General features: G+C 34.7%; 1 protein-coding gene across 5 annotated transcripts in view; it reads left to right on the top strand.

Annotated features, from left to right (window-relative positions):
- The window catches only part of LRRC7 (leucine rich repeat containing 7), a 528,235-nt gene that overhangs the window by 296,642 nt on the left and 215,633 nt on the right, over positions 1-15,960 (top strand). The window contains exon 8 of one of the 5 annotated variants that reach the window (XM_047792058.1): positions 2,323-2,602. The exons of the other annotated variants lie outside the window; for them this stretch is intronic. Coding sequence (XP_047648014.1) covers positions 2,323-2,329 — 7 coding nt within the window. The 3' untranslated portion in view covers positions 2,330-2,602. Of the gene's footprint in view, positions 1-2,322; positions 2,603-15,960 lie in introns of those variants that run through there. 5 annotated transcript variants of the gene reach the window in all.

The raw sequence follows: 15,960 nt of genomic DNA, 5'->3' as shown, positions 1-15,960 counted from the left end.
TTGGCAGCTATCCAGTTGCATATTTCAAATTATGCAAGAAAAATACAAAAAAATGCACTATTATATTCAATGTAAGCTTGAACTTGAACTGTATAGCATTATCCTCATCTAATTTATATAGTCATGTATATAAAATAGGAAACATGACACTCTTTGTAACATGCTGTTATTTTCTTCCTATCACTAAATCAAGAATGTAAACAATGAAATTTGAGAGAGTTAAGATAATGTTGTAAAAGAGCTGTATCAATTTTTCAAAAAAAAATACCTCTTTAAGTAACCATTTAATATTATATCCCAAAATAAATAAATTTTAAAAAATACTCTAACAAATTCTGAAACAAAATATACTCATTAACAATCTGTGTATGTATTGCTGTCAATTAAACATGCAGATAGATAATTTTTGTTCAAGCACGTTATGAACATGTTTGATTTACCTATTGTAAGCATGAAATTGTTCAACTTTTATACCATTTGTCATATTCTTCTAATGTAATTAACAATCATGAATCTGAAGACTCTAGTTCTTGCCTGCTACTGTGAAAATGCTTTAAAATTAATGTACATTAATTTTAGTTGTATGTAAACATACTGTAATATAAAATTATATTTTTATTTTTAATTTAAAAATAAATCTTTTTAATTGGAGCAAAAGAGAAATTTCTAATGCAGATAAGGTATTCAATCATCATTTAAAATTATGTATAACCATAATTGCATTTATCTGAGAAATGATAATTTGCTTTGTTTTGCTACTTAAGCATATCCAATTTTTAAATCATTATATGTTAGTAAAATTACAGCATTTAATTAACTTGAGTAAAATGTACATCAGAGTTATAAGTAAAATATGTATAAGTCATTAACTGAAACATGATTGGTGGCTTTTCTTGAAAAAAAGGAGGGAAAAATTAAGGTAGAGTAGTAGCATGATTAATTGATTCAGGATGGCTCCTGCTGAAAAATTATGTTCAATAAGAGTCTCTCATTATAATTTATGATCATTTGTCACTTTACAGTATATCAAATATAATGGATTCAGGTGCAAAAGCTGTAAAAATGACTGTCATAAAAATGCCAATTTTTAAAGTAAAAAGATGGTTATTTAACTGATTTAATTCAAAATAGTCATTGTATATTCATTTGAGCTATTGCTGTGTTTCCAGAGATGCAAATACTTTGTAAATGATTTTGTTCTCATATATGCTTAAAAAAAATCAAATTAACTTTTTTTTAAATATGTTTTAAAATACAAATAACACATATTTTTATTGAAACATGAAGATGCTGGTCAAAAGTTGCTTTTTTAAATATTAAATTAAAAAATAAAATGATTATTTTTACAAATCAGAACATTCTTCCACTCAAAATTCTTTTAATATAATAAAATGTACTCTATTACAGTATGTTCCCTTGCATATGTATCTCACTGATTTTTGTCAGTGATGTTTTCTCATATAAGAGCTTTTGTCAAACACTGTAGATCAAGCTGAATTATTCTACATATGATGGGAATGATATATTTAAGAAGAAAATTGTATATAACAGAAGACATTGATAAACCAAATTTTGTTATTTTCAGGAGTTCCCGTGGTGGCTCAGTGGTTAACGAATCTGACTAGGAACCATGAGCTTGCCGGTTCGATCCCTGGCCTTGCTCAGTGGGTTAAGGATCGGCGTTGCTGTAAACTGTGGTGTAGGTCGCAGACGTGGCTCGGATCCCCTGTTGCTGTGGCTGTGGCATAGGCCGGCAGCTACAGCTCCAATTAGACCCCTAGCCTGGGAACCTCCATGTGCTGTGGTAGCGGCCCTAGAAAAGGCAAAAAAAAAAAAAAAAGACAAATTTTGTTATTTTCAGAGGAAAAAAGGGATACTGAAACTCAGAGTGATACTAATGTGTTCATTTGTGTTCTGCCTTAAATAACATGCATCAGGAATGCTTGTTATTATAGAATTAATTTAAATGAGTAGAAATAACCTTGGAAATAAAAATTTAGTCAAGTTAGTTTCATGAGAATGGTTTTACTCAATGATTTTTATGTAGATGTTTTGCTTTCTCCTTTTAGGAAATATGCATGTTTTTACACATCTTGTCCACTCAGCTTGATTTTCTTGTTTTTATCCCATCTAGTATTTGCCTAGTCCTAAAACTGTCCTGCTTTACAAAAATCTTGTTTATAGCCTATTTATATGAAATTATATTAAAACAAACAAACATTTCACCTCCCTGTGCTGTAGACCAGTTGGTCATTATTTTAGTCACCTTCTGCATTAGGAGTTCCATCTTTTGGGCATTGAAATTGATTTTTCTCATCTTAGCATCTGAAGATCCAGAGTGTGCCCCTTGCCCAATCGCCTGAGACTATACAGTGACACCTACAACAGAGGATGTGGAGGCAGCAGCTTTTCGGGCACCAGAAATGGCAGCATCAGGAGCATCAGCACGAGTAGACTTTGTAGAGGTAGTTCTCCCAAACTATACTGTGAAACCAAACATTTTCGCTGTGCTACCTGCTGATGGGGGCTGCCTTCCTACTGCCTAGTGTTATGCAAAATGTTTGGTCTTTGTTAAAGTTTAACAATGGCATTTCTGACTAATCTAGAGAAACCTGATTTTTTTCCCAAGTGTGTTCAGTTACCTTACCTTTCAATGAATATGAAATTTTATCAGCCTCAGAAAAACATTAATACCCATATTTTTTGTCCAATTTGTTTCACTCTTAGTTTATATAAAGCTGCTGTCACATATAATTTTTGTATAAATATTTTTTAAATAGATCAGAATAAGCCTCATTTTAAACAGCATCCTAATGCAGTAAGTAAGCATTTCTCTGGTACGTTATAAACTTCAGAGACGGAATAGAGTTGTCCAGGTTTTCTGCTGTACCTGCTACTGGTGTTTCATTCTGCACTTATTTTATAAAGAAAAGGGTTATTCCTAGATGGCCCCAGTCATAATATGGAAAGCCAGTGACTGACTGGTTTTATTTATTCTTTCATTTTATGTAATTTAATGTGAAACAGTTATTTTGTAACTATAAAACACATTTGTTAATTAACCACATTGGCTTTGTATACAGTTCAATGACATAACATTTCGATTTGCATGTAAAACAACTCTCTGTAATGGTGTGTTTGAAAAATAAATAACAGTTAATCGGTGCATTTGCTTTTAACATTTTATAAATTTGACTTAGAAAAGTACGATACATTTCATACTGACATTTTGAAGAGTTTGAAATTTAGCATCCAGAGATCTTCATCTTGGCGCAGTACAACATGGTCATTCTTCACCCCATCTTTGCTCGTTTTGGAACAGGCAAGATAGAAAGAATTTAGTTCTATTGGAACTATTGCTTTATTAAATATAATTTGAAGGTTGTTTTCATAAACCAGATAAGAGCAAGATAGATTCATTGAGATTAATAGTATTTTTATTTGTTGTTATTGTTTGTTTCTATTTTATTTTCTCTAAACAAAATCGACACTGAGTCGAAATGTACTTTTCTCAGTATTTCCATTCTTTTTTACCGATTTTAATTATGTGAATTTATAAAATAATGGCCTCAAATGCATAGCCCTTTGTAAAAAGCATATATACATATGAATGTGGATATTGGGTTTCAGTTCAAATTGTATAAATACTGACTTTTCCATGAGTCCTTATAAAGATCTTATGTAAACCTTCATAAATCTACTTGAGTTTATACAACATTGTTTTTAGGTGTGTGTCATATGCCCATTAACTTCTGTCATTTTCACATATATTACATATATATCTCTAGAAACGATATATTGAAAGGTATACTGCTCTTCTAAGAACACAAAAGTAAATCTCAGACTCTAAAATAAATCGTGTTATTTTAGTGTAGTTTATAATGTGTTCTTGTTGCCGAAACTCTGCCTCTGCCCGTCACTGCCAAATAGAAACACAGTTTTGAGTTTTGGTTGAAGAAGAAAAAGATAGCTTTATTGCTTTGCCAGGCAAAGGAGGCCACAGCAGGCTAATGCCTTAAAGACTGCGCCCCCCCTTGGAAAGGATTAGGAGGTGGTTTTATAGTTTGGGGAGTGGAAAATAGGGCTGCAGATAAGCATCAGGATTGAGGCATGTTTGTATTGTCTTCCAAAGATGGTGTTTAGTGGCCCAAGAACTGGCTCTGGTGGTCCTCCTTCTTCCTGGAATGAAGAATGCTTCATCTAGTAGTTCTTCCACTTGTTGGGGGTTTTAGTTCTGTAGAAAGGCTTAAAGATATTGTTATGTATATTCCTTAAGGAGGAACCAGGACCCTGCCCCAGGGCTACACTCTTGTCTCTTGACTGCTCCTTCCTGATCTCTGCATCCCCTCATTAGCAACTGTCCTTTGGAACTCAGGGAATGTCAAGGAGACTGAAGTTTAATCCCTAAAAATGAGAAATGGAGGACACCGAAAGGCTGTGTGACAAAGAGCCCCACAGGGCACTAGCTCAGTTACATTCTTACCATGTCCTTCACATACCATTTTCAAGATTATTTAAAACACCTGGCATGAAAGCAGCTTTAAAGTATATAATAAATATTGCTGTTCTGCCTCTATCATGTTCCAAATGAGGAAATGGATTTTCCATTGTTAAAGTCTGTTTTCACAGACCTGCGGTTAAAGTCCGCAGCAATGTACAATAGTTCTGTTGGATAATTATTTTATTGGCAGGACCTTACTGCAGTAAACCATGTTGCATTTCTGGTCTTATTGGCAGGACCTTACTGCAATAAACCATGGGGCATTTCTGCTCTTATGATACTGTATTACCATTAAGAGCTTGTATGTATGGGATAAAGGAAACTTTTCTCAATGAAAAGGCATTAACAAGTAACAAATAATTATTGTCAAAATGGAATGTTTAAAACTGTATCAGCAGAAATGATTACTAAAATTAAATCAAATATCATTAACTATAATATGTGATTTGTTTTTGCTCACTATTAATGCTGTGTCACTGTTAGTGTTCCAACAAGTGTAAATGATTGTAAATGCCTTTACAGTGTTTATGGCACTCTAATCTTTTATGCTGAGGCGTCATATATATTTTTTAAACTAGATGACATATAAGATGTGTTTATACGCATTTGTTATGATTGAAAGAGTAGCCATCTCCTATTGAGCTATCTTTTAGAATTATATTCTATTGATTATACATTCACAGGTGGTGGGCTATACATATTAAACCAAAATTTGACCAAATGTACATTGATAACTAAAATACAGAATAACTTAAGAAAGCAGCACAATATATGCTTAGCCATTTTCCAGGATACCAAGGACGACAGAATCATTTCCTTCCTTGTAAGATATGTGTCCTTCCCAGGCACCTGGGCACCACGTGAAAAATATATTGAATTGCCTTTCGACATTTTCTTGACAAGTCATGAAGAGAAGTCAGTTTTTATGGCTCTCAGAAGTGCCTCAGAAAGTAAAATATATCTTTCTTGTCTTTCTCAGAAATTGCAGGCTCCTGCATGTGTATTAAGAATTCCATATACTCTCCCATCCCTATTTTTCAGTTCATAACAAGTTTACAATTAACATTTCTGCCATTTTGTCTTTTCTTTTCAATAAAGTCAACTTTTCCTGGAGCCAAACTGGCAGATCTAACTTTTGTCACACACACACACACACACACACGCAAAAAAAATATATATGACTGTTTTACAAATCACTGGTCATAAACAAAACACAAAGTAGTCATGTTAGGTGTTGTCGGTTTTATTTTATAATACTTGCTTCTGCCACATGCAATCAATATAAATTGGATAAAGACTGATAGTTTCTATGTATTTATTGGCAGAAAGCCAGAAAATATTAGTAGGGCAAAGCTATAGCATCTGGATGTCTTTACAGTAAAAATAACAGTTTCAGAACAGAAGGGAGGAGAACAGCCTAAGGATGTGGAAACCACACAGTTGCTCAAAATCTCCTTGAAGTAAAAATCTTCTATAAAACCAATAAATTCCCCCTGCCTTTCATCCAGTACATACAACTTGCTTTGATTTCAGTTGTTTGATATATAAGGATATAACATTGGAAACAGAACTCTGAGTCATTCCTTGTGCTTGGGCAAATGTTGGATAGAAGGCAAGCCTTTAATTCAGTCCAGCTCAGTAAATGTAAGGGGCCTACTGTGTGTCAAGCTCTGTGATTAACATTAAAAACATCAAATACAACAGAGCCCCTGCCATTAGGCAGATTGCAGTTTGGTAAGGAAAGGAACAGAGACAATATAAGCAAGGAAAGCATTACATGGAATGCAGCATGTTACACAGGATTATAGAAAGGTGACAACCTGAACAGAAATAGTGTAAAGTGATGCTTAATCCTATCAGCAGAGTCCTGGTAAAAATTTACAAAGGAAGCAAAGCCTGAGGAATCTTGTGAACAAAAATTTGAATCTAACAAGTGGGCAGAAGGGGTGTTGCTTAAAAAGAAAATATGTCACAAGGAATTAAACATGCAAAATAGCCTGTGTGAGGAATGAGTAGCCATGAAGTAAATAGGGAAATAACATAAAAGGCCCATGTGCCTTGGTTGGACTTCATTTTTTAGGTAAAACAGTTTGAAAGAAAGAGTTTTAAGTAGAGGAATGATAGATTTGTGAATAATGGGTTAAAATGTATTAAGTACATGTATGTATCACTGGGTCACCATGCTGTGCAGTAGAAAATTGACAGAACACTGTAAACCAGCTGTAATGGAAAAAAGTAAAAATCATTATGTAAAAAAAAGATTCACAGAGAACTTCACTAAAGAAGCAAAGAACAAAAGCCACACAATATTTTTTAACAGCTTTATTGAGGTGTATATTACAAACATAAAGTCCACCTATTAAAGTGTACAATTTAATAATTTTTATTGGATTTATACTAAAATCATCACCACAATGCAGTTTTCAGCATTTCCATCATCTCTACCAACATCCCTTGTCTCAGTCACAGCCGGTCCTCCATCTGATCTCTCAGTTCTCTCTCCAGCCCCTGGCAACCACTATTCTGTTTCCTGTCTATAAATTTGCCTTTTCTGAACATTTCATGTAAACTGAATCATAAAATTTTGTGTCTGGCCTCCTTCACTCAGCATGTTTTTGAGGTTTCTATCGGATCGTTATGAGACAAAAGGAACAGAGGTATTTCACTCCTCATAAGACTATGAATACTGGGAAAACAGCCCATGAGAAAGATGTTGAGTGAACCTGGCCAAGGTGTGGCGAATACAAAGGCACCAAGAACGTGAGGACAGGGTGGCATGGAAAGAGAATTTATTAAAGTAGAAGAATCAGAAGTGCATAATAACATGAAAGTAGAAGAAAATCAGTCAAGATATTTTAATAAAATGTGTTGAAGACTAAATCTTGAACATTTGTTTCCACTGCAACTTAAAGGTTTGCAATGGGTATTTCCAAACATTGGACTTCCTGTTTGTGATTACTACTTGGAGATATCACAAGCTTGTTAACTTCTTAGATTATAACCACTTTTCTAAAGAATACATTGCCTTAGAGAAAACCAATAAATCATAACCAACTAGCATCTGCAGTTAGAAAGGGTCATCATTTAGGTTTTTAATGGCTGAGTAACATGCCGTCATATATATGTACCACATTTTCTTCTTTATTCATTCCTTTGTTTATGGATGTTAGGTTGTTTCTAGGTCTTAGTTATTATAAATCGTGCTGCAGTGAACATTGGGGTGCATATATCTTTTTGAATTATGGTTTTCTCTGAATAGATGCCCAGGAGTGGGACCATATGGTAGTTCATTTTTAGTTTTTTGAGGAACATCCATACTGCTTTTCATAGTGGTTGCACCAATTTAAATTCCCACTAACAGTGTAAAAATGTTCCCTTTTCTCCAAACCGTCTCCAGCCTTTTTTGTTTGTAGACTTTTTGATGATGGCCATTCTGGCTGGTATAAGGTGATGCCTCATTGCAGTTTTAATTTGTGATAAATAAAATAATTAGTGATGTTGAGCATGTTTTCATGGTTTTTGTTTTTGTTTCTGTTTTTTTTTTTTTTTTTTTTTTTTTTGCCATCTAGATATCTCCTTTGGAGAAATAATCTGTTTTGATCTCCTGCCCATTTCTTTTTTAATTGGGTTGTTTTGGGCTTTTGGGTTTTTTTGTTTGTTTGTTTGTTTGTTTTTATGTTGAGCTGCATGAGTTGTTTATGTATTTTAGGATTAATTCTTTGTCAGTTGCTTAATTTGCAAATATTTTCTTCTATTCTGTGGGTTGTCTTTTCATTTTGTTTATGGTTTCCCTTTGCTGAGCAAAACTTTTAAGTTTAATTAGGTGCCATTTGTTTATTTTTGGTTTTATTTTCATTAGGAGATGGATATGAAAAGATATTGTTGTGGTTTATGTTAGAGTGTTCAGCCTATGTTTTCCTCTAAGAGTTTTATAATATTTGGTCTTATATTTAGATCTTTAATCAATCCGTTTCAAGTTTATTTTTGTCTATGATGTTGGAGAATGTGCTAATTTCATTCTTTTACATGTAGCTATCCAGTTTTCCCAACACCACATATTAAAGAGACTGTTTTTTCTCCATTGTATGTTCTTGCCTCCTTCAACATGGATCAGTTGTTGATGATTATAGCTTTGTACTATAGTCTGAGGTGAAGGAGCCTGATTTTTCCAGCTTTGTTTTTCTTTCTCAGGATTATTTTAGCTATCTGGGGCCTTTTGTGTTTCCATACAAATTAAAAATTTTTTGTTCTATTTCTGTGAAAAATGCCACTGGTAATTTGATATGAATTATGTCTAATCTGTAGATTGCCTTGGATCATATAGTCATTTTGACAATATTGATTCTTCTAATCCCAAAGGATAGTATACCTTTTCATCTGTTTGTGTCACTTTTGATGTCTGTCATTATATCTTATAGTTTTCAGTGTGCAAGTCTTCATCTCTTTACATGGGTTTATTCCTAGGTATTTTATTCTTTTTGATGAGATGGGGTAAATGTGATTATTCCCCTAATTTCTCTTTCTCTTTCATTATTAGTATATAGAAATGCAATCAATTTCTGTGTATTAACTTTGCATCCTGCAACCTTATCAAATTCATTGATGAGCTCTCAAAGTTTTCTTGTAGTGTCTTTAGGACTTTCTAGTATAGTATCATGCCATCTGCAAACAGGGATAGTTTTACTTCTTCCTCTCCAATTTGGATTGCTTTTATTTCTTTTTCTTCTCTACCTGCTATGGCTAGGACTTCCAAAATTATGTTGAATAGATGTGACAAGAGCAAGAGTTTCCATAGTGGTTCAGTGGTTAACAAACCCAACTAGTATCCATGAAGACATGTGTTCGATCCATGGCCTTGCTCAGTGGGTTAAGGATCTGGCATTGCCATGAGCTATGGCGTGGGTCACACATACGGCTCAGATCCTGCATTGCTGTGGCTGTGGTGTAGGCCAGAAGCTTAGTTCCAATTCTACCCCTAGCCTGGGAACCTCCATATGCTGTGGGTGTGGCCCTAAAAAGGCAAAAGGCAAAAAAAAAAAGAAGTGATAAGAGCAGACATCCTTGTGTTGTTCCTGATTTTAGTGGGAATTCTTTCAGCTTTTCACTGTTGAGAATGATGTTAGCAGTGGGTTTGTCATATATGGCCTTTATTATATTTATAGCAACATGGGTGGTCCTAGAGATCATCATACTAAGTGAAGTTAGTCAGACAGTGAAAGACAAAACATCCATGATATCGCTTGTATATGGTATCTTTAAAAAGGATACCAATGAACTTATTTTCAGAACAGAAACAGACTCCCAGACTTTGAAAACAAACTCATGGTTACCAAAGGGGGCAGGTAGTGGGGAGGGATGGATTTAAGGCTTGGGATTGGCATATACACACAGTAGTATGTGGAATAACTGGCCATCAGGGACCTGCTGTACAGCACAGGGAACTGTACCCAATATTCTGTGATAATCAATAGGGAAAAGAATTTGAAAAAGAATGAATGTGTGTATATGTATAACTGAATCACTTCGTTGTACAGCAGAAATTATTACAACATTGTAAATCAACTATACTTCAATAAAACTGTATAGAAAAAAAGTAAAGGGCGAGTGAATCTAGAACAATCTGTATTTTCCTTAGAAACCACTTGGGACAATGTGGTTGGGCACACTGAGACTGGAATTGCAATTATTTAGATAATGCAGGATTGGTTAAAAAATTCTTATTCACTTCGAGAAACACTTCATGGCATTATTAGCCACCCAATAAAAAGGTCATAAAAAAATAAGTTCTTTCTGCAGACAAAGAGGGCTACTGGCTGATTCTCTGGATATGCTTTCAAGTTCCACCCCCCACTAGCCAAGAAGGGCTACCATGCTGATCTAGCTGCTACTGTGAGACAGAAGACAAAGCAAGTTTGGGAGTTGCTTGTGTAGACTACTAGTTACTAGAAAAATCACAGGATTGCAGTGATAAAAGGACTAAGTGCTGGCCAGAATAGCCCACCACTTGGGTGTACAGGAAGGACAAGCTCAGAAACAAAGAAACAACTAAATAGGAGAGCCTAACAAAAATCTCCGGGCTTAATGTCATGATTGGCTTCAGGCCAGTAACCAGGTGAACCAAGGCGGAAACCTCAGAACAAAGCAACCAACACAGGTTTCCCAAGGGCTTACCAAGAGAAGCTGGAATGAACTGGCCACTCTCTACCTCTTAAGAGACTCGTCCACTGTGGCCTCAGGGATTGAACAGAGACTTCTAATCCCTAGTTAGAGACCTTCTGGGGCCATGCAAGGGTAAGAACTAGATCTCAATTCCAAAGGTGAGTTCCCTAAAGTGGCTTGGAGTGGGTAGGACATATCCAGAGTCCTGAATGTTGGTGTGGTCTGTTTGCTTCTGGTAGAGTAATGAGGAGTATCCACCAGCTGAAAAACAAACTTTGGTCTTAAAAAGAGAAGAGATGAAAGCTATACTAATATACTTAAATCATAGGATCACTCTATGAGATGGTCAGAGACATAGGAGAAGTATTTGCATTCTCTGGGTTTAAGGAGGAAAAGAGACATTTAAATGAAATTGGATAAGGTAGATTTTTTTTTTCCTCTGCCTTTGCCTACTTAGTTTCTTCCCCCACCTCTGTTTTGTGAGAGGAGAAAAGACAACAGTCACTGAAAAGATTCTTTCAAAGGAAATTTTTTAAAGAAGAATTGTACTCTCCTCCATATGGAAGGCAGAGGTGAGGAGACGTGATTCATCGGGGATGTACGCCATGAGACTTAGTCCAGCCCTGAGGAAAGAGACAGACAAAAGTAGAAAATGGGGTGAACATGATGGCAGAAATAAGAGGTTTACATGGGGTAAGAGAGGAAGCTTTCCCTGCGAGTTTTGATGTATTATACAGTAAGACAGAAACTATCAATGAGAAAGGCTATGAACCACGTGATTAGATCCTCTTAACCATCAAATAACTTAAGGAAAGAAGTTGTCATTTGGAGGCAATGTTTCCTTAAGCATCTTTGACAAGGGAATTATAGGAGTGAATACGGAGAACAGGGAGACCAGTGCTGTAATCTGGCAAAGAGAAGGTGACCGTTACAACAGAACGGTCAAGGAAAGTAAATAGACTTGGGAGACATTTTTGGAAGTGAAATTCAAAGGGCTTTCGTCAGAGGGTGTTTTATTCTTGGCATATATAAGGAAACAAGGGAAAAGGCTGACCAAATCAGACTGTTTCCAGATTACTCTATAAATCAGAACTTCCCTCTCTGGCTTTATGATTCAATTTGAAAAGGATTTCCCAGACAATAGGCACAGCCATGTTCAAATGCAATTAATAACAAATCTGTAAAGCCAACCATAAAGCATATTACATTAAAACTGTTTGGGGTTGACTATAGCTCTGCTTCCATATATTAATCTGACTAAGGTCTAGCACACATGTCAATGCTTCTGTGAAAACTTCTCTGGTTGCCTATCTGTACCACATATAGGACTTTGAATATAATGTTGCCAAAAAGTTCTCATGTTATATTATAATCAGTTGTTTAAGGGTCTGTTTCCTTGACCTCTTTGAAGACAAGACTACATCCTCTTCATCACTGCATCTCCAGTGGCTAGTAAACTACTTTGTCCAAAGTTCAGTGTGTCGAATGATCTGACGACATGTGGCAATCAAGGAAATATAATTTCCTGCTTAGTGTTTAAATAGTGTTCTATGTAATAAAAAACAATCTGATTAAATTCTAAAGGCATTCTATATCTATTCAGAAATTTTGAAATTGTTGTAAGAATTATTCTAATCAGAACCCCCAGTGAAACCAATACATCTATGTGCTGCTAGTCTCAATTAATCAGGCTACTGGACTATTGTTTGAGTACTTGTTTAGGTGTTACTTTCATTTGAATTATTAAAATATAATTTTAGTCCATCATTCTAAAATTTAGTGCATATGTTTTACTTAAGGTAATTATTCTGGCCTTTCTCATCTAATATCCTCTGGTTTCTTATTGTCTATACTGGTTTCTTCCTATCCATACTTTAATCTTCCAATATATAAGGCCTACAGTTCTATTCTTCCATCCTCTGCATTATACCTAAATTTTAGTCATTTATTTATGTGCTTTGCCTTTGTGTTTTTTTGAATTGTAAATTTCTTTTAAAATTTTTTATTATAGTTGATTTACAGTGTTCTGTCAATTTCTGCTGTATAGCAGAGCGACCCAGTTATACATATATATATATATATGTATTCTATTTTTCACATTACTTAAATTGCAAATTTCTTGGGGCCAGGTTTGTTGTTTTATTCATCCTGCAGAGCTCCTAGCATAGCAGCTTGCAAAGAGTATGCATAGCTAATGAGGAAGAAAGGAAAGAAAGAAAGGGAGAAAAGTAATCACCCCATAAATACTGAGAGAAAATAAGATTACTTCCAGTTGGAAGTAAGAACACATTTGAGAACATTTGACCTAGGTTTTAAAGGGGAAGTTATATTTCAGCTCTTGGGAAGAAAGCAGTGGTATACTTGTGGAGGAAATGAAGGCTGTGAGAAAGTACAGGGAGTATTTATGGAATGGCCTGATTTTGCTGACAGTCAGAAAAGTTAAAATGAGTCGTGGAAGTAGAAGTGCAAAGGTGGATTGAGATGGTTCTGGCTAACTGGCAGCTATTAAAAGTTTTTGACTGTGGGAGTAACAAGGAAGGGTTGATATTTAAGGCAGGAGTTAAAACTCAAGAGAAAATAAATGTTGGGATAACATTCCATAAAAAAAAGCAAATAATGTACTTAAACACAGCAATACATATTTTTAAATCTCTTCTGTTCTGAGTGGCTGACATTTTGATAGACCTGAAGCCAGATGAAGTCATGTACATTACAACTCAGTCTTTGTCTTCCCCTCAGATAAAACAGTAATCTAGACAAAACTGATTTAGCCTATAAGTGATCTTGTGTTCCTTGACAGTGAAAGGGAATGAATGTTTATTTAGTGGGTATACCAGGCTCTTTATCCACAAACATTGTTTCACTAAACCTTGTAACAGTGTAATGTTTATTTAGTGGGTATACCAGGCTCTTTATCCACAAACTTTGTTTCACTAAACCTTGTAACAGTGTAAGGGACGTGTGGTCACTTTTTTTAACCAATGAGGAAACTTGAGTCTCAGAAATTAAGCAGAGTAGAAAGTGGCAGAACCTGGGTTCAAACCCATTTCTTCCTCTGTTGCTTCATAATGTATTGACTGCACTGTCTTGCCTACAGATTATAGTTCTTAAATTATATTTTTAGCAACTTCAAATTATCTATGCTGATGGTGTTCACTTGATGATTTATCTCAGAGAAACTTGATCAGGAATCAAATTCTATTAATGCCTCCTCTAGATTATGGATATTTGTCACATATGACAAGGATTGCTTTTTCTTTTGAGATGCTTTTTTAAAAAATGTCATGGTATGTTTTAGGTTCTGGACTCGTAGATTTACCAGTCCTCATAATGATAAATCAAGGAAATGATCAATGGTTTCATAGGGTTATGGAGTATCAATTTGTAATAATGTAGGGTTTCATTCCTGCCTTTTTTTTTTTTTTTTTTGGCCCTATCCGTAGCATGTGGAAGTTCCCAGACCATGGATCAAACCCAGGCTGCTGCAATGACCCAAGCCACAGCAGTGACAATGCCGGATCCTTAACTGCTAAGCCACCAAGGACCTCCCATTCCTGCTTTTAATTTATGGCTCAGTGTCTTTAACTATCAATTTTATATTTCCAAACTTTTAACATCAAGGTGATTTCTTCTTTTGCATTTCCTAACATATGAGATTGTAAATGTAACAATACCTTATGCGGCTAACATGCATTTAATTTTTCAAAGCTTTCAACAGTAAACTTTTGATCTGTACGTTAACCTAGTAAGAAAGGTATAAAAGATATTTTCTGCTCAGGTAATAAGAACTTTAATGTTATTTGCTACCATATAAATAATGTCCTTAGTGCCACAGGCAATGAACGGATTTTGTGTTAGCTTATGTTATTTATTGATTATATTAATTCCACATTATATTTCTCCTGGGGACAAATGTTTAGCATTGTAATTATAAGTTGATACTTTACAGAAAAATTTCACAGAAACTGGTAAAACTTTGGAATATAAATTTTCTGCAGTAATTATCATAAATGCAGTTAACGCAACTGGGGATATTTCTATAGTAATTACCGAACAATGTGTTTTCAGTATTCCTTGATGTAGATAAATACAGAAACTGTGTAGCTTCTAATATCAAAGCATTTGCTGCTGGAAGATATTTCTAAATTTACTTTTTGATATATAACATTTATCATGCTTGAAAATCAAACTTTTTTCTGTGATATATGTAATTGATATACATTTTACTCTTTAGGGAACCAAGTAGAAACTGGAAAATTTCTAGGAAAAAGCAAAAGAATGTAATCCTCATCAGTCTTCTCTGGATGAATAGGTTTATGTGGGCACCTATAATTGTAAAAAAAAAAAATGACTTGGAAATAAAGAGGATTAAAAAGGAACAATAAATATAGATACATTGAGATGGCAATCGCTAAACTATCATCCTAGTTTTGGCATTTAGTAATTCTACAAGAAGAGTAAAACAGTATATTCCTTTAATACCTAGCTTAGGGAACAAAATAAGAAATAAATGTATTTAGCATTAGTGACAGAAAATTCTATAAGAGAATGAAAATTAGATCAAGGAAAACTTGCCCAACGTTTAATGAAAACTTGCAATGTGTCGAGCGCTATACTATGTGTTGAGAATTTGAAACATATATTTGATCCTTTCATTAAGTTCTTGGTTCTATGGAAGAGATATTCTAGCCAAGGAAAGTCATGTGCAAAAGTAGAGAGATGAATCAGATACTAATGAATTATGTAAAGTACTAGGATTTTTTTTGTATTGGATATATTAGCTTGTGCATATCAAGAAATGGGGTTTAAAAAGTATGGCACAGCCTATTCAAGTAGAGTTTTTATGTCAGTATAATGGTTAGATCAGTAAAAAGAAACAAGCCCAATTCAGTCAATTTTTCAGGGGATACTGGCCATTTAATTTTACCTAATATAGAAAACAGAATTTAACATTTATAGGTAATATAATTGCTAATATTTATTGAGTTCTGAATTCTTTGCCTATATTAATTTATATAGCCCTCACATTAACTCTTGGAAGTAGGCTTTAGTACTGTCCTTATTTTATAAGACACTGAAACATAAAGAAATTAATTGCACAAAGTTACAAAACTGGTAAGAAGAAGTGGAAAGATTCTAACCCTGGCAGCAGCTTGACTCAAAAAGTCTTGTTCTGGAATTCCCATCGTGGCACAGCATAAAGGAATCTGACTGGGAACTATGAGGTTGTGGGTTCGATCCCTGGCCTTGCTCAGTGGGTTAAGGATCTGGCGTTGCCGGGAGCTGTGGTGTAGGTCGCA

This window comes from Phacochoerus africanus, chromosome 8 (assembly GCF_016906955.1).
Source record: "Phacochoerus africanus isolate WHEZ1 chromosome 8, ROS_Pafr_v1, whole genome shotgun sequence".
In the NCBI taxonomy this organism is placed as follows: domain Eukaryota; kingdom Metazoa; phylum Chordata; class Mammalia; order Artiodactyla; family Suidae; genus Phacochoerus; species Phacochoerus africanus.
This window is presented reverse-complemented; position numbering and strand designations above follow the sequence as displayed.